We start from the raw sequence: 18,590 nt of genomic DNA on the forward strand, positions 1-18,590 counted from the left end.
TTTAGGTTATATTGGTGGCCATCTTTGCCAAAACTTAATTGTAGATCTGTACAACTCACTGGACATAAATTTTATCTGATTAAGAACATACACCAGTCTCTATGTTAAGGAGTGGGGGAGGTGGGACAGCTTAACAGAAGTCACAGTCATCTGGAAAAAGGGAACTTCAATCGAGAAAATGCCTCCATAAGGTAGTTAAGAACATTTGTTGCTCCTTCAGAAGGTCCAGGTTTGATTACCAACATCTACATGGCAGCTTGCAACCATATGTAACTCCAGTTTCAGGGGATTAGTTGCCCTTTTCTGGCCCCTGCAGGCACTATACACACGTGGTGCACAGACACACGAAGGCAAAATGATACACACTTAAATAAGTAATACAAAAATTAAATAGAAAAATTTTACAATTCAGCTCTGGCTGGCAGTGTACAGAATTCTAGGTGCTAGTTAAAATATAAAGGCAAATTGAAACTAACAGTCAACATGAATTAGACATATAGGTGAAAACTATAGTCTATCCACCTACAAAGCTATAAATGTAAAGAACATATACAGCATACCGCCTTTGTTTTGGATTCAGGGGGTAAAGGCTGTTGTTTAGTGGAGAACACACGTATAGTATTTATGAGGTTCTGGGTCTGGTTCCTAACACCAGGAAAACTAATTTCAGGGGATCTGATATCCAATGCCCTCCTCTGACCTCCACAGATACCAGGCATGCATATGGCGCACATATATATGGAGGCCAACTACTCACACACACAACATAAATCTAACAACGACAACAAAACAGGTTGTGGTGGGTGTGGTGCTACACGTCTGTAATCCTAGACTTGTGGAGGTGAAATAGGAACACTGTTCACCGGTTCCAGGCCAGAGAGGCTACAAAGAAAGTTAAAGCAAACACCAAGACTTACTAACCCTTCCTTTCTAACCCTTAAGGATCTTGTGAGTTGCTGAAAACTGATGAAGTAGGTCTATGGGGTCTTGGCATGTGTATTTTCCTTGACGAAGCTCACCCATGGTTTTGACACATTCAAAATGCTTTTGTCATTTCTTGTGCACATTTTAATCTTTTTTTTACTTTCTTTTTGAGACAGGGTCTCACTGTATAGACCAAGATGTCCTTGAACTCACAGAGCACCACCTGTTTCTGCCTTCTGAGTGTTGGGATTAAAGGTGCACTATACTCAGCTAACATTTAAATTTTCTTCTCTTTTTTGAGACAGGGTTTCTCTGTGTAGCCCTAGCTGTCCTGGAACTCATTCTGTAGACCAGGCTGGCCTTGAACTCACGGAGATCCGCCTGCCTCTGCCTCCTGAGTGATGGGATTAAAGGCCACTGCCCAGCACATTTAAATCTTTTAAACAGCATTAAAACAATAGCAGCAACAACAAAATGAACTCATATAATCTCACCAAAACAATGTCTTTAATTTTTCACATATTTATTTTATTTTGAGACAGGGTCTCACTATGCACCTCTAGGTGTCCTGGAACTCACTCTGTAGACCAAGGTGGCCTTGAACTCACAGAAATCCACCTGCCTCTGCCTCCTGAGTGCTGGGATTAAAGGTATGAGCTACCATGCCTGGTCTTTTCAGATTTTTAAAAAGACTTATTTATTTATATTTTATGTGTTTGAATGTTTTGCCTGTATGTATGTCTGTGTATCACATGTGTGCTTGGTGCCCCTGGAGTCCAGCAGAGGGCATCAGATATTCTGGGACTTGAGTTTCAAATAGTTGTGAGCCACCACGTGGGTCCTAAGAATCAAATGCAGGTCCTCTGGAGAACGGCTGGTCCTCTTAACCGCTGGGCAATCTCTGCAGCCCAACATTTCTGATATTAAAGTTAATTATCTTTAACAATTTACTTTTAACAAATGCACTTCTTTAGGGGAGAATTTACTTAAATTACATGAAAGATGGGTTTGTAATTGACTTAGAAACTCTTAAGGGGAGACAATTTGGGAAAGTGAATCTATAACTCAACAGTATTCTTTTGAGTAGTGGAATTATAAGTAACTAAGGTATGCTTTTCTACATTCTATATATATATATATATATATTTTTAAAGATTTTATTTATTTATTATATATACAGTGTTCTACCTGCATGTATGCTTGTGCACCAGAAGAGGGCACCAGATTTCATTATAGATGATTATGAGCCACCATGTGGGTGCTGGGAGTTGAACCTAGGTCCTTTAGAAGAGCAGCCAGTGCTCTTAACCTCTGAGCCATCTCTCCAGCCCTACATTCTATATTCTTTGTCTCATGTATAGGACTCATTTAACAGGAGAGATTGACGTGTTCTGCTAAAGTTGTAAGTTGTAGATATCATTACCGCTAACTATGTCAAATGTGAGACCTTTTGGAACAAAGTTACAGCTGACAAAAATATACTCTTTAGGTTGGCCAGTTAGACGTGAGTTTTTCTTTTTTTTTTTTTTTTTTTTTTTTTTTAGACAGGGTCTTACAATGTAGCTCTGGTCATCCTGGAGCTTGTTATACAGACCAGGCTGGCCTCGAACCCACAGAGATGCTCCTCCCTCTACCTCTAAAGTGCTGGGATTAAAGGTATGTGTCATTACTACAGTTTAAAACAGAGTTAAAAAAAATGTGTGTATGTCTGTGTGTGGGTAAGTATACATGATCCATGCTTTAGATACCTTTGCCCTGTAAAATCTGCATGCTTAATGGCATGGCAGATGGTCCTTTTAAACCTTATGACATTCATGATCCTGTTTTGTGAAAACCTTTTATGTATGTATATATGTATGCATGCATGCATGTGCTTGTTATGTGCCTATACTACTGATCTGTGCTCTTAACACAATACTTTGACCAGCCACATCCTTCCAACCCTAAGGGCTCCGATCACTGTGAAAAAGCAAACGCAAACTTTGTGGCTCCCACATGTAAACTGTGAACAAGAAGAGAGGAGAACACACAAAGTGTGCATCTTCACCCATGGAAAACTACTCCAAGTACTTACTATCTATATCTTTTTTTTTTTTTTTTTTTTTTTGTTTTGTTTTTTGAGACAGGGTTTCTCTGTGTAGCCCTGGCTGTCCTGGAACTCGATCTGTAGACCAGGCTGCCCTTGAACTCACAGAGATCCATCTGTCTCTGCCTCCCAAGTGCTGGGATTAAAGGCATGTGCCACCATCCCCCGGCTTCTATTTTTCTCTTTTTAAAGGAAATTTTCATGTTGTATGTGATGGGCATTGAGACTGAATATTGATGTTTTGTTTCAAGTTTTTTTTAACATTTTCTCTGAACAATATTCAGATCTGTGGCAAAGGCAAAAGTAAAAAAGTTATGTACATAATGTAGAGAGCAAAGGAATTTAGACATGAAGTAATTTATCTTCACTTGATTGTGAGACTCAAGGCCTGGGAAATGCAGCTTACCACATAAAGAATTTCATCACAAGAAATCAATCATTTCAAAGCTGGTAAAATTTAAGTATGAATTCTACCTTTTTTTTTTCTTTTAAACAGAAACTATAGGTAGGTCAATAGGGTAAAAAAAACCTTTAGTATCAATTGGACTATGCTTACCTTACAGCTTTGAAAACTCTGATTTCTTGTGTGTTGCAGTGGTGAGCTGCATTTCCTGCTGTCGGCGGACTTCCCAGCAGGAGTTCTAGTCTGATGGAGAAGCAGCCAAAGGAAGTCCTCACTGAGAGACACACTGGTGTCATTCACTGAGTGGAAACAGTGCAAGAGTAATGTATTTCTAAGGGGATTTACATTATTAACACATGCGCTTTCATAGCAACTTACAGAAACACACATTTACCTTTCCATGGTGGAAGGGATATGTCATTTTCCTCAAAAACCTGACTTTTTCTATAAAGCATTTGGTTTTACCCTACTATCCTATCTCTGGAACACTGTTCACAAATGCATCATCGCCTTCCTAAACACAGAACCAAACAGTGTCAAGTCTTAACTGAGCAATTGTGATGGCAGCTGTTCCAGCAGCGTCTCTAGAAACAAAAGAAACCTTCATAGTCTTTTGTATGACCTTTATCAACTGAGTAGGCCACTTCTCATAGCGACAGACATCTGGAAATTTTGTCCAACCTACTTTGAAGTAATTCTGTTAAACAAAATTTTCAAGTGAACAGTTAACATTTTAAATAGAAACAAAAGGTCAACAGAAAATAGTTTTAGAAACTATGACTTAGAAGTTTTGTTTAAAAATTCTTGAAATATGAAGCTAGAGATGGGTCAGTGGTTAAAAGTACTGGCTGCTTTTTCAGAGGTCCAAGTTCAGTCCCCAGCACCAACACGGCAGCTTACAACAATCTCTAACTGCAGTTACAAAGGATACAATGCCCTCTTCTGCCCTCCAAGGGCAATAGGTACATATGTGGTATACAGATATACATGAAGGCGAAATACTCATACCTATAAAAAGAATTCTGAAATATATACTTCTTACTGGTTATTCTGAATTATAGTTCACTGCATTTATTGTTCTAGATTGGATGTCAATATAGTACCAGTAGCTCTATAGACTCATCTAAACTTAATTAAAATAAGATTAAAACTTTAATTCCTCAGTCACATTAACAATACTATCAGTTAACAATCATGACACACTACTACTGGGAAAAAATTTTAATGCATAGCACTATTCTAGACAGAAGTGGTTGTTACAGTCAAAGGCCTTACCTGGTCTGAGGAGGTGTGGATGTGTAACTGGGCTGGGCTGGCCTAAGTACCGGTTTGGAATCTTCTTCGGCACAGGCTGAAGGGAGTACCTTCGCTGTAAACATGACATGCATCCTGAAGAAAAAACAAAGGATGCAATGGAACATCTTCACAACACGCACACTATTCCCAGCAGTTTGGATCCTTACAAAATACACATTAGCATTTCTTTCCTCCTCCTTCCAATATGTTCGTGGCTCTTTCTCTATGCAGAGCCTATACTGGACCCTGAGAAACACAAGTTAAGATCTTTACTCCCAGAGACTTGTCTGCTAGAGCAGAACGAACACACACACAACACAGTGTGAGTAAGGGGCTATGAGGAGGAGAGAGAGGAGGATGGAGTAAAAGCAAACAGGGTCAGAAAGGAGTTGGGGGGGGGGTTGCCCAAGGCTATGCTCTAAAATTTGGAAAAACAGAATCAACATTTTAATTGAGACTATGTTAGCTATAAGAAAACAAGTACTTACTATTTCATTTACTCTTGGAATGTTAGTCTGATAAAAATAATCTAGGAAAAAATGCTTAGCCATAGCTAACATATAATGTGAGCACGGTTAGCATTAATTTAACCATTTTATTTAGGATATCACCAGAACACATGCTAAGCAAGACATAAGAGTAAGATTGTTTGCCCTAGTAGTCAAAATGAAGCATGATGGAGATGAGGCAAGACAGAACATTATAATACTATATAATATAAGGAGCTAGATTCATAAACACAGCAACTGTCACATATTAAGATGGGTCCAGTCACAAGGAGAGGCACATGGAGTTCTTCATAAAACATGTTTGTGTGACTGCAGAAGGTGAGGACTGCTCCAAATAGCAATCACTCAAGTTACCTCCCCTGAAGGGGAGAAAGAAAAAGCGCCTCATGACGTCATTACAGCAGGCACCATGCGTGCAAAGGTGCTCGGATGTAGAGGAGGAGGGAGGCAGAGAGAACACATGAGAACGAACTAGTGCAACAACAGGCTACTCCACTAGCAGACCTTTGAAAGCTTTACACGGTTTATCCTGGCACTTGGCAGGCAGAGGCAGAGGCAGGTGGATCTCTAAGTTGGAGGTCAGATTGGTCTACATCATGTGGTCTAGGACAGCCATTGCTACATAGTGAGACTGTGTCTCAAAAAAACCCAAACCAATGAGTTGTCAGAATCAGACACAGAATAACAATTTATATAAATTCATACAGCATTGGATAAAATGAGATTCAAATTTAGGATTATTTAAATTCAAAATCTTTGGACTCAGTCTTCCATCCAGCCTCAATACAGATCTTATTTAATCCCAATGACACAATCAGTACTGTAAACTCTTGGACATACAATCAATTCAAAAGGGGAGTATCATAAATCAGATTAGGAATAGATTGTAGAGCCTGGGAAGCATTAACAATGGCATGTATTTGAGAGTTAGGAGTCTGTGTGTGGTGGATATGTGAGTTGTGGGTACATGTGTGGAAGCCAGAGCTTTATGACAACTGCCCCCCAGCCCCCAGCTGAGGACTGAATCCAGCAAGCGCTCTGCAACTGAGCTAAAAACCAACCTCGACAAATGTCTTAGTTGCTCTTCCCTGCATTTTTAGAGACAAAGATTCACTAATCCTGGCGCTCACCAATTTGGCTAGACTGGCTGGCCAGCAAGCTTCAAGGACCTCTATTCCTGGCTCCATGCCAGGGTTCAGACACACACCAACACACTGCAGATGTGCAGGCATGCTCACTCCTGATCTTCTATCCTGACCTTCAGAACTGAGAGAAAACAAATTTCTGTTGCTTTAAGCTGCCAAGTTTATAGTATTAGTTGTGGCAGGCTTGGGGACTAATGCAATGACTTGCTAAGCTTTCAAGGTATTGACTGAGAACTGGCTGAACTCACTACAAGTCTGTCTCTGTTCTTAAATCAGGTCCAGGTAGAAAAAGAGCAGGCATTGAGCAATCCTTAATTTTTTTTTTTTAAAATAAACTTTATTATAAAGAATTTACAAATAAAAAAATCACATTTCAAAAGGAACCAGACCTAAAGTCTATACATGTCAATGAACTTCTATACAGTTAGAGTAGCCATTTGGAATTGGAAGTTGTGGAGTTTTACATTGTATTTTATATTTTTACTACCAAATACTTTCATGCACTTACCCACCACCCAAAATGAAAAATAACCTGAGACAGAACCAGAAAAAGAACTTTACAGCCTCTTTTGTAACTTGCAACTTTAATATTTTTAGAAATTTATCCCTACCCAGCTGGGCGATGGTGGCACACGCCTTTAGTTCCAGCACTAGGGAGGGAGAGGCAGGTAGATCTCTGTGAGTTGGAGGCCGGTTTGCTCTACAGAGCGATTTCCAGGACAGGCTCCAAAGCTACACAGAGAAACCATGTCTCAAAAAAACCAAAAAAAAAAAAAAAAAAAAAAAAGAGAAGAAAAGAAAAAAATCTTTTTACCCCTGTCCTAACTTTTTTTGAGACAGGGTTTCTCTGTGTAGCTCTGGTTGTCCTGGAACTTGCTTTGTAGACTAGGCTGGCCTCAAACTCACAGAAATCCACCTGCCTCTGCCTCCCGAGTACCTGGCCTAAATACAGGTCTTAAAACCTCCAGAGAAATAACCTTCTCCAGAGCAGAGCAGTGTTTGTCTCTTATATTATTTCTAGAAAGAGGACGCATCAGAGGATGACTGATAGTAAGAGCATGCTAATGGGGTATAAAGGAATGGGGTACAAGGAAAAGGAATAAAATTACACGTCTGAGGCTGAGCTGGGTGGTGGAGGCTGTTAATCCCAGCACTAGGGAGACAGAGGCAGGCAGATCTCTGAGTTCGAGGCCAGCCTGGCCTACAGAGTGAATTCCAGTACAGCCAGGGTCACACAGAGAAACCCTGTCTCGAAAAAACAAACAGAAACCAAGACAGACAAACAAAAGAAGTCTGAGGCTGGGCTATAACTCAGAAGTACAGTACTTAACATTCACATGCTGGGCTCTGGGTCAATCCCCAGGACTGCCAAACAGACAAAACTCTAAGGCCATCTCCCTACAAGTTTCTAATAAACAATGTGAAATAGCCCTCTGCCCTGTCCATCACATTCTTCTCATTTGTTTTTGAGAACATATCACATTTTCTCAAGCTGTTTTATGCATTTTTGTTGTTGTTTTGAGACATGGTCTCTTTACATAGCCCTGGCTGTCCTGGACCTCATTATGTAGACTAGACTGACCTCAAACTCACAGAGATCCTGCTGCCTCTGCCTCCCGAGAGCTGGGATTAAAGGTGTGCACCACCGGAGCATGGCCAGTTATTTTATACATTGTGTATAATCTTTTTTTTTGTTTTTGTTTTTTGTTTTTTGAGACAGGGTTTCTCTGTGTAGCTTTGCGTCTTTCCTGGAACTTGCTTTGGAGACCAGGCTGGCCTCGAACTCACAGAGATCTGCCTGGCTCTACCTCCTGAGTGCTGGGATTAAAGGTGTGTGCCACCACCGCCTGGCTTTTTTTTTTTTTTTTTGGACATTCTGTAAAATCTTGTTATGCAGTTTCCTCTGTAATTTAGGCTGGCCTGGAACTCTCCTTAGTCGTCCTATCTCAGCCTTCTACATTATTACTGGCATGAACTACCTTACCCATTTTGTATCTCATTACAATTGAAAATTACTACTTTTGTTCAATATGGCTATCAGCAGAAGCTAAAACTACCTGGCACAAAGTAGCCATTATATACTGAATACATAAATGCACAGCTTCCACAAGTTTTATTCACTTTTCTTTTTTCTTCTGGCAAACAGTCACATTACATAGCATGGGCTTCGAGACTTTTTACTCGTGTTTTTATACTAAACATCAAGTAGGCACAGACCCTATCATCTCAAAGACTCAGTGCTGGCAGAAAGCTTCAATAGAAGGCTACTAATTCCAGCAAGTCTTCTCCGAAATCATAGCCCGGGGTGCCTCTTACACAACCAGTGTATCTATTTGGTGTATCTTCCATCATAGTTTTCATTACAATTAAATTATTTATATCTTCTATTGAATGCATGTCTTTAGAATAAATTTCTCAACTGCTTGAGTGCCCCTCCACCCAAAGTCTTCTAAGTCTTTATTTTTCTAAATCAAAACATAGAAGCTGGGTTGTGGTATCACATGTCTTTCATCCCAGCACTCGGGAGGCAGTAGCAGGTAGATCTCTAAGTTCGAGCCCAGACTGGTCTACAGAGGAAGTGAGTTCCAGGATAGCCAGGGCTACACAAAGAAACCCTGTCTCGGAAAAAAACAAAACAAAACAACCAATCAATGAACCAGCAAAATCCAGAACTGTGCAATAATTAAGAGCCAGTAATCTGGAAGTCAGAATACACAGGAGGGATGCTGTGGCCATTAGCCCGGATCGCACTGAGGCACTACCCAAAGCTTCCAGGAAGATATGGGAGAAATAGCAGAGGCGGCTGAGCACAGAATGACTCTGGGGAAATTGCATTTGGAAGAGCCAATCCCTACTCTACCTCAGTATGACACCACAATGCAGCTCTGACATGTGCTGCCCCCCTGCTGACCACATAATCAGATGTCAGCAGTGACCAACAGCACTAGCACTACCTTCAATGTAAAAATGTGCCTGTTTGCAGTCACTTCTACCACCAGCAGCAGCAGCGGAGCCTGAGCTGCAAGGAAAACAGTGCTCACAATCAAAGGTGTTTGTTTCCAATACTCTGTCAAACCATGGTGGACTACTATGAAGTTCTAGGGGTGCAGAGATACGCTTCACCAGAGGACATAAAAAGAGCTTACCGAAAAGTGGCACTTAAATGGCATCCTGATAAAAATCCAGAGAATAAAGAGGAAGCAGAGCGAAAATTCAAAGAAGTCGCCGAGGCATATGAAGTATTATCAAATAGTGAAAAACGGAACGTTTATGATAAATATGGCAAGGAGGGATTAAACGGCGGAGGTGGAAGTCATCTTGATGACGAATGTGAGTATGGTTTCACATTCCGTAAGGCAGATGATGTCTTTAAAGAAATTTTTGGTGAAAGGGACCCATTTTCATTTCACTTCTTTGAAGACTCACTGGAGGACCTTTTGAGCAGTTCAAGAAGCTCCAACAGAAGCAGCAGCAGCAGAGGCACAGGATCCCTTTTCTCCCATTCCTGTGACCACCCAGTGTTTACCGGGCTTTCTCCGTACGACACAGGCTATATGTCTTACGTTTCACTGGGGCATGAGGGCCTTACTTCATTCTCTTCCCTGGCATTTGACGATACCGAGATGGGCAATTATATACCTATTACCCCTTCAGGCAAAACTGTTAATGGAAGAAGAATCAACTCAAAGAAAATTTTTGAGTACCATCAAGATATAGAAGCTGAAGATGATGAGTTGAAATCCTTTCTTGTCAACAGTGAGGCAGAAGAAGAGGGCTTTGCAGAAAAATGGAACTGGAGAAGACAGTCATTGAACAATTATTTACCAAATTCCCACAGCCCCCCAAATATATCTCCATATACTCTCGTGGACAACAATGAACAAGGTACACCTTGGGTCACCAGCAAGAAGGATCCTTCCATTTTCTCAGCAGGATTCAAAGAAGGTGGTAGGAGGAAAAAAAAGCACAAAGAGGGGCAGAAGAAGAGGTCAAATAAAAGGAATCGCTAATTCACTCTTTAGACACATGATGATCATAGAGCATCTGAACGCCACTCTTCTGTGTGTCTTGGTTAATCAGAGCTTTTTTTTGTTGTTGTTGTTTTTTGAGACAGGGTTTCTCTGTGTAGCTTTGCGCCTTTCCTGGAACTCACTCTGTAACCCAGGTTGTCCTAGAGTTAGAACTCACAGAGATCCGCCTACCTCTGCCTCCTGAGTGCTGGGATTAAAGGTGTGCACTACCACCACCCAGCCTTTATTCAGAGTTTTAGAGATAACATCTGTTAATACCACGTGGGTTTTGTGTGTGTGTGTGTGTGTGTGTGTGTGTGTGTGTGTTGTTTTTGAGATGGGGTCTCAACTATGTACTCTAGGCTGGCCTCAAACTCACAGAGACCTGCCTATCTTTGCCTCAGTTGCTGAGATTGAAGGTGTGCACTACTGTGCATGGCTTAAAAATTTTTTTTTTTAAAAACAAGATTGTGGACATTTGGTCAGTAGTTGTGTGAATAGGTTAGGTCAGAAAACGGTGAATTTGTGTAATAGTGATTTTAAAACCATGGAAAACTGCAAAGTTTTTTTTTAACGGTTCGCTTTTGAGCAGTTTGAGCATAGAACTTTTTTTTTTCCCGGTGAAGTTTATGACCTATTTAATTTCTTTAATTAATATCATCACAAATTCCTGGTAAATGCACATAGCATTAGGAGATAAAAATCTATTAAGAAACACAGGTTCAGACTATAACAAGTATTTGAAGGTTGAAGTAACCAGACATATTTGCACAAAGATGTTCACAGTAGTTCTAATTCACAGTATCCAAGAGGTAGAAGCAACCCAAACGTTCATCAAGAGCCCAGGACATTAACAAAAATTGATGAGTAGTCACACTTGTGAGCATATGCACACACACACACACACACACACACACACACACACGAGAGGAAAAAAAAAAAGGCCTGGCATACTGCCTGCTTAGTTTTTTGCTTAGTTGTTTGCTGAGGGCAGTTTTAACTGAAAAATCTTGTCATATGCTACAACATAGATGAGCTAAAGAATACTAAAATCTTAAGATGCTAAGTGAAATAAGCCAGTCACTCAAGACAAATACTGAGTGATTAATGTTAACACAGTATCTAAAGCAGTCTAATTGAGACAGGAAGTGGAAAAGAGGCTGTTTTGTGTGTATAGAGCTTCAGGCCTGCAAAATAAAACATTCTGAAAAGCCACTTCTCAATAATGTGAATATACTAATACCAATGAACTGCACATTAAAAAAATGTCTAATATGGTAAATTAAATTTAATGTGCATTATACCACAACTTTAAAAAAAAGTGAGTATTCCCCAAGATTCCTTGGAATAACCTGGCCATATCATGAGCTGCAGGCCACCAGGCACTCTTTCCAGATATGAAACTTTTTAGTTTTATCGTGTCTGTATGTAGGAGCTACAAATGCACTACTGTAAAATATTTATAGCCATTTCATTTAAGGATCATGTTGGGAGAAAAAATGGTGAGTTACAAATACATTAGAAACCAAACAAATGGTTTGAGCTAAATATTTTATTTAAATTTGCTTCTTTTAAAAATAAATCACCTTTTACTGTAACACTGTTACGTCTTAGCTTTCTACAATGCTTTCATCTTCATTACACTGCTTCTCTCATTCATTTAACATTACTATTGGGGGCCCTCTACTTGCGAAGCAGTGTCAGCTATGTGAGGTACACAGTGCTAAGCAAACAAAAGCCACCGAGTCTACAAACTGGAGACAGATAATAAGTCAAACAGGATCTGCTAGCTTTTTTAGTTGCTTACTTAAGGAGATGGAGCAAAGAAACTTCGGAGTACAGGATTATAGTTTTCCCATGTGGGTATTTGGTGAGACACTTCCAGACACTGGGACAAGCAAGGTGCCACATTCCTGATGCAGGCTGCACGAGGAGCTTTGAGGAGCACTAGATCAGTGCCGCAGGCTAAGGATGGCAAACAGATGAAGCCAAAACCCTGAAAGGAAGCAGACTCTTCAGGAGCTGCTTGGTCACCACATGCATGTTAACTGTTACATGGGAGAAACTAAGGCATAGAAGGTTTTGAGGAGAGGGATAACATATGCAAATTGAACTCCTCTGTTGTTGCCAAAAGACTCAAACAAGCAAAGGTAGAAAAAGAGAAGTTAAAATATTGCCACAATCCATTTAAGGGATTATAATAGTTTGGTCCAAGGTGGTGGCAATGGGGGTGTGTGTGAGTAAAAGTGTTAACATTAGGATACATTGAAAAGGTAGAGCCAACAGGATATGCTCACAGGGTATGCCAGGAGCTGAGACCAACAGTTTTTGGAACACAGGAAACAGAAGAATGGAACTGTCTTAAGTGAGACAGGAGCCCAGAGGCTAAGTTTTGGATATACTACATGAGGAGATGCTCAACTTTTTTTTTCCCCCCGAGACAGGGTTTCTCTGTGTAGCTTTGCGCCTTTCCTGGAACTCACTTTGTAGACCAGGCTGGCCTCGAACTCACAGAGATCCTCCTGCCTCTGCCTCCAGTGCTGGGACTAAAAGCGTGTACCATCACCCCGGCTGAGATGCTCGACTTTATTAAGCACTGAAAACAATTCGCTGCATGACTTTTGTGCTTAAACAATCTGTCATTAAATTCTTCCTTTATAACATTTACTGGTCATATATATCCTGTTTTTCTTTTGTATTTTAGAAATGTAATTATCATAAATTCTAGGCATTTTGAAGCTGCTAGTCCCAAATTCTTGTAAATTACTGTATTAAAGGGTGCAAGGAAATCCAGTAACACTAAAACCTATCACCTTTTTCAAATACTAAATTGAAAGCCAGAAACAACTATAAACTACTATATGTGTATATATTATATATAACTATATATATTAACTGCACACATATATAGTTTTTGTTTTTCAATACATGGGTTTCTTTGTGTAGTCCTGGCTGTCCTCAGCCTTGAACTCAAGAGATCCACCTTACTCTGCCTCCCAAGTGTGGAATCAAAGGTGTAAGCCGCCGCTATCACCACCACCACCACCACCGGGCAAAACTACTATTTTTAAATAACTACCATAGCAAATGAGAACTTTTGGATCATCTGATTCTCAGTGGAAAGGAAAGGTAAGTTATCCTTTAGGAGAAACTGGGGACAATTAGCATCCAAAGTTATTTTCAGAAAATAAAATCATAAAAGCTTAGGGTATTTTAAATGCTATCTACATAAAATGTGTCATTTAGTAAGATTAACCTGTCTCTCCATTCAGGCTTAAAGTTGGAAAAAAGAAAATTCATTTCCAGAACCAAACCAAACATCTCAGACCGTAATGATATGTCCTCCAATTCATTTCTCCTTTTTGAGCTTGATTTCATGTAGTTTAGGCCTTAATTGTGGTTCCTCATCAGTAAACTGAAGAGTCAATGAAACATTTAGTGGTAATTAATAAGGTGCTGAACTTTCTTTGCTTAAAAGCAAACGGTAATAAATTTACGAGATTTTTATGTATTTAGTCAGGATCTAGTCCTAAGTTGGATCAAATCAGGATTTACACAAAGCTTCAAGAAAGTTATTAAAGATCAGTAGCAAAAAGCTGGTTCTAGTCTAGTCACAGGTCTCTGTGATTATAACTGATCACATTTATTTCCATTCATTCCATCAAAGGCACAACAACTACTAAGCTTAAAGAACAGCTCGGTGCAATGGACAATTTTTTAATAGAAAGCTATATAAAAAATTCATTTTCAGCGAACCCAAATATCACACACAAGTGCCAAGACAACTTTTGATGTCAAATACCCTATTTCTGGTTAACATTTTGCGCACTCATCTAAAATATAACCCAATTAGATACCTTTGCTAGGTGGATGACTCATTATTCAGTATAAAATTTTATGTTAATCAGATGTAATTGCTCACCATACTGTACACAGAGGGTTCACGTTCTCCGCGCTATCAGCCTGACTGTTCATATAAGACTTTTAGCCACGTCTCCCTTACCTCCACTACTTTGTAAACTGAACTGCACAAGACATTTGTTCCTAAACGTGTTTCTTCTACCTTTTGAGCTAGCACTCCCATGAAACCTTTGAAAACCGGAACGATTTTACGTTGCCCTAAAAGAAACAAACGCTACTTGACATGAAACACTTCAGCCAAGTATGATGATAAAAGATACAAATTCCGAGTTCGAGTCTCTTTGAGGACAGTTCCTCGGGGTTCCCCTCTCTTCAGTCATTTCGTCTTCCCAGAATCTCAGAACCTAAAGCCCACTTTCCCAGAGGAGCCGGTCGAAAGAAAAATCCGTGGGGGCCCAGGAGCCGACCGGTCCAGAACCAGAGATCATCAATTTGTAGCTCTTTGGGCTGCTTTAGGCTTCTCCAAGGGAAGACCTGGAGGGGACACTGGCGGGAAAGACTCTAACCTGAGAGGCCGCGGAGCCTTGCTATAACGGGAACCAGCTTGGGGGTTGAGAGCAGGGAAGGCATGGCCAGCACCCACGCGTCAGGAAGAGAAAGTACAAGCAGCTGGTAAAGAATCCGCCAGCCCGGCCGCGTCGCCAGGAAACCAGCCAAGCGCCCTGCCCCTTCCGGTACCGAGGCGCCGCTGGCGGGCTTTCTTTCCGCGGCGGCGCAGAGCAGTGACGTCACCAGGCTGGGTTTTGGCGCGCCGGCCCCCCAGGCTCCCCGCCCAACTCCCACAGGGCGTCCGGTTCTGCTTTACTTCCACCGTCACAGAGTATCCTATTCCAAGTGCCTCCCTGTCTCCCGCTCGAAAGCACACACGCAAGGTCCTTCATCTGTTCCCAGGAGCTAGGATCAGAGGGAAGAATACGCGCAAGAATGTTCGGGTCTAGAAGCAGGCAATGTCACGGACAGCTAGCCTTCTAGAAGGTTCTAGGCGGTGCACAAGTCCAGAGGCAGAGAGGGAGTGGGAATGAGCGAGCGAAGGACCGGGGTCACGAGGCCGTTGGGGGGGCGGAGCCAGCGCCCGGGGAGGTTCTAGTCTGTTCTGCCTCGCGGCAGCCGCCCCCTTCTACTCGGTCACGTTGAGCCGCGCCCGGGCCTGGCCTCGGGTCTCCACCGCCGCCCGCCGCCCGCCGCCTCCCGCCTCCCGACCATGGATCCCCGCAAAGTGAGCGAGCTTCGGGCCTTCGTGAAGATGTGTAAGCAGGATCCGAGCGTCCTGCACACCGAGGAAATGCGTTTCCTGAGGGAGTGGGTGGAGAGGTGAGCCCTGGGCCCCGCGGACCGTTGGCGACGGGAAGAGGGCGAAGCTGGGCCCGAGCTGGCGTGGGGCGGAGGGGAGCGGGTCTCGGCCCTCGTGGTCCGCTCCCTAGGGGCTTTGAGAAGTTACCCGCGCGGATCAGGGCCTCTGGGTTATTTAGGAGTGGAAAAGCAGAGGGTAGAGCCAGGTTTCCCACAGTGAAGTCTCCAGGGGTGTGGGTGTGTGTTTTGGGGAGAAATAAAATGTGGAGGATTGTGGGGAATTTGAGCACTGGAAATAATGCGCGAAACGAGACAAAGCATTTACAGAGGGGTTGTTTTTCTTTAAACTGGCGTCTTGTTTAAGTCGCTTTGACCCATATTTCGTTTTAAGTACGATCTTATAGTGGTTACTTACTTAATCACTTAAATTATTTCTGCTGTACGTTAGAGGGATTTTAATTGCATGCAATTGTGTTGGGAATCATTTATATCCACGTTAGTTGGAGCGCTGTCACTTCAGACTCTGTAGCAAAATGATTTTTCAAAGACCAGCGTGCTTGCAGCACTAACTAGAGAGTATTTCGCCCGCGTATGAGGAATTCCGTGAGTAGATAGTGTACCAGCTGCTGGGAAACAGTATTACTCGGGAATTGGTTTTCCCTTTCGATGTTTTAGGCTCGTTGATAAAAGATTTTTAGGACAGGATTGAAGGGAATTTGGGGAAAAAAGAACAGTGCAGGCAAGCTGTCAATCTCTGCAGCTACCAGGGAGAAGGCGGGGTGAAGATAGTTAAGTCATGCCTTCTGAATTAGGGTCAGCAGTGGACGCTTACAAGCAGGAGTTGTAGAAATGGGGGAGAATCTTCAGGAAAAGTGAGAATTCAGCGTCAGGTCGAGCTTGTTAAGGACTTTAGTTAATATCCAAGGAAGAGATGGGGGGAAGGTGAAGTTATATTTTGTAATTAGAACCCCGAAAAAACAGGCTTAGCCGTGGAGGTCTGTGTGGAGGGAAGGACTTCTGGGCTTTACTTTGTTAATTATCTAATTGCTTTTGCATGGCTTTAGATGAATCAGCTTTTCTGAGAGGTGGTTTTCTGGCCAGGTGATTGACAAGACCAGTTGGGTTAACTTTTTAGGGGGAGCCTCAAATAATATGTGATTTTTTTTTTTTAAAGAATATTTATTTTTTGAGACAGGATCTCACCATGTAGCTCTGCATACTGAGAACTTGCTATGTAGACCAGACTGACCTCAAACTCACAAAGATCTGCCCGCCTCTGCCTCCCGAGTGCTGGGATTCAAGGTGTGCAGCAAATATTCTTAATCACTGAGCAATCTCTCCAGCCCCAGTATATAATGTTTTGGGTGGTTTAGAATGTAGTGTCCTTCCAGGGACAGGAGAAACTCAGGTTCTGTTCCTTTGACCAGGAGGCAGTGGCTTTACTTAAGGAGCCTCACCACATCCCTGATACTTCCACCTAGGAAGGACCCTTTATATGATTAAAAATTGTTTTAGAAAGATGTACTTATGTATTTTGCTTGCACTTTAGCAAGTGTACCACATGCCTTCTAGTGAAGCCAGAGTAGGTATCCAGTCCTTTGGAACTGTTGTCACAGACAGTTGTGAACTACCATGTGGGTGCTGGGAAATAAACCCAGGTTCTCTGAAAGAACAGCAAGTGCTCTCAACTGGTGAGCTATAATTTCTCCAATCCTTATTTTAAATCCTACCAAAGGGCAAAGCTGATGCTTCTCTTTCAAGTATTAACAAAGAAGAGTTGTGGTCCAAGGCGATTATGCGGGAAGAGGTCCGTTTTGAAGGGACTTCAGCCCTTCTAATCCACTATCTGTATAGCGAAGTACAGGTGAGCTTGGTGGTGGTGGCACACTGCTTTAATCCCAGCAGGTAGAGAGGCAGGCGGATCTCTGTGAGTTCGAGGCCTTCCTGGTCTACAGAGTGAGTTCCAGGACAGCCAGGGCTACACAGAGAAACCCTGTCTCAATAAACCAAAGAGAGGGGGGCGGGGGAGGAGAGGACAGATGAATGGTACAAAATTTGTTTTGAGAATTGCTTTCTAACGGTTTGGCAATCTACCTATTGGAGGGGAGGCTCCTCAGCTGACAAAAGGAGAGCTGCAAATCTTGTCCAGGAAGGGATTCTTTTAAAAATGACTTCTAGTGGGAAGCTTAGTGCAAGTTCCAGTATACCCCTCCCCAGAGGAAAAAAAAAAGAACCAACCTGCTAGCAGGGAATATTAAGTGGGAACAGTGGGGTAACGTGTTCCTGAGTTTCCAGTTCCTCTGGAGGTTGAGGCTGCAGTAGCCTGGCCAAACATAGCAGGACCCTGATTAAAGATGAAACCCACTCCCACCCCTCCAAAGAATAAAACAAACACTCACGCTAAAGTTGCATTTCAAGAGGATGAATAGGTGCTGCTTTAAGACATGAGCAGTAAACTAGAGAAGTTTACAAGTTTTTACTTGTGTTAAATAAATAGAACTGTAAAAATTATTGTAGTGACTTTATGAAAACAATGGAAGAGACTCCTATTTTGTAGGGCTAGTGGCGTACCTGTGGGACATGGCTTTGAACCCTGGTGCATACCCTTCAGCAATCCTGGTTTGTTTTTTTTTTTTTTCTTTTTTTTTTCTTTTTTTTTTTTTTTTTTATCTTTGCTTTCTCAAAAACAAAAAGTCCACAGGTTGCCATTAGATAATTGTTAGGACTAAGAATTGAGGACTGGGCCAGGCAGCCATGGCGCACGCCTTTAATCCCAGCACTCAGAGCAGGGTGGATCTCTGTGAGTTCCAGGCTAGCCTGGTCTACAGAGCGAGATCCAGGACAGGCACCAAAACTGTACAAAGAAACCCAGTCTCAAAAAATCAGGGGGAAAAAAAAAATTGAGGACTGGATTTTAGTGGTTTTCCCCTGATAAACAGCTTGTTAATCCTAAAGCTTAAGATATTTCTGTTCTTTGATCCACTGTATCTTGTTAAAGAAGAGTCC

The 18,590-nt window shown here is 41.8% G+C and overlaps 3 protein-coding genes across 5 annotated transcripts in view; 2 read left to right on the forward strand and 1 right to left on the reverse strand.

The window, feature by feature from the left end:
- Positions 1-14,983, reverse strand: part of Xpnpep3 (X-prolyl aminopeptidase 3) — a 52,484-nt gene extending 37,501 nt beyond the window's left edge. For 2 of the 3 annotated variants that reach the window (XM_059246945.1, XM_059246948.1), the window contains exons 1-2: positions 14,801-14,983; positions 4,689-4,802 (exon numbers count right to left, since the gene is read on the reverse strand). In XM_059246945.1, the coding sequence (XP_059102928.1) occupies positions 4,689-4,802; positions 14,801-14,864 (178 nt within the window). In that variant the 5' untranslated portion in view covers positions 14,865-14,983. Of the gene's footprint in view, positions 1-3,566; positions 3,713-4,688; positions 4,803-14,800 lie in introns of those variants that run through there. The other variant, XM_059246946.1, reaches the window with a different exon arrangement.
- On the forward strand, positions 9,275-10,377 carry Dnajb7 (DnaJ heat shock protein family (Hsp40) member B7). The gene has a single exon (XM_059246949.1). The coding sequence runs from the start codon at positions 9,441-9,443 to the stop codon at positions 10,371-10,373; it is 933 nt and encodes a 310-aa protein (XP_059102932.1). The 5' UTR covers positions 9,275-9,440; the 3' UTR covers positions 10,374-10,377.
- Positions 14,984-15,157: 174 nt separating the features above from the next.
- St13 (ST13 Hsp70 interacting protein) overlaps positions 15,158-18,590 on the forward strand; it is a 37,168-nt gene continuing 33,735 nt past the window's right edge. The window contains exon 1 of the mRNA XM_059247110.1: positions 15,158-15,605. Within this exon, the coding sequence (XP_059103093.1) occupies positions 15,496-15,605 (110 nt within the window). The 5' untranslated portion in view covers positions 15,158-15,495. The remainder of the gene's footprint in view (positions 15,606-18,590) is intronic.

This window comes from Peromyscus eremicus, chromosome 20 (assembly GCF_949786415.1).
Source record: "Peromyscus eremicus chromosome 20, PerEre_H2_v1, whole genome shotgun sequence".
Taxonomy (NCBI): Eukaryota; Metazoa; Chordata; class Mammalia; order Rodentia; family Cricetidae; genus Peromyscus; species Peromyscus eremicus.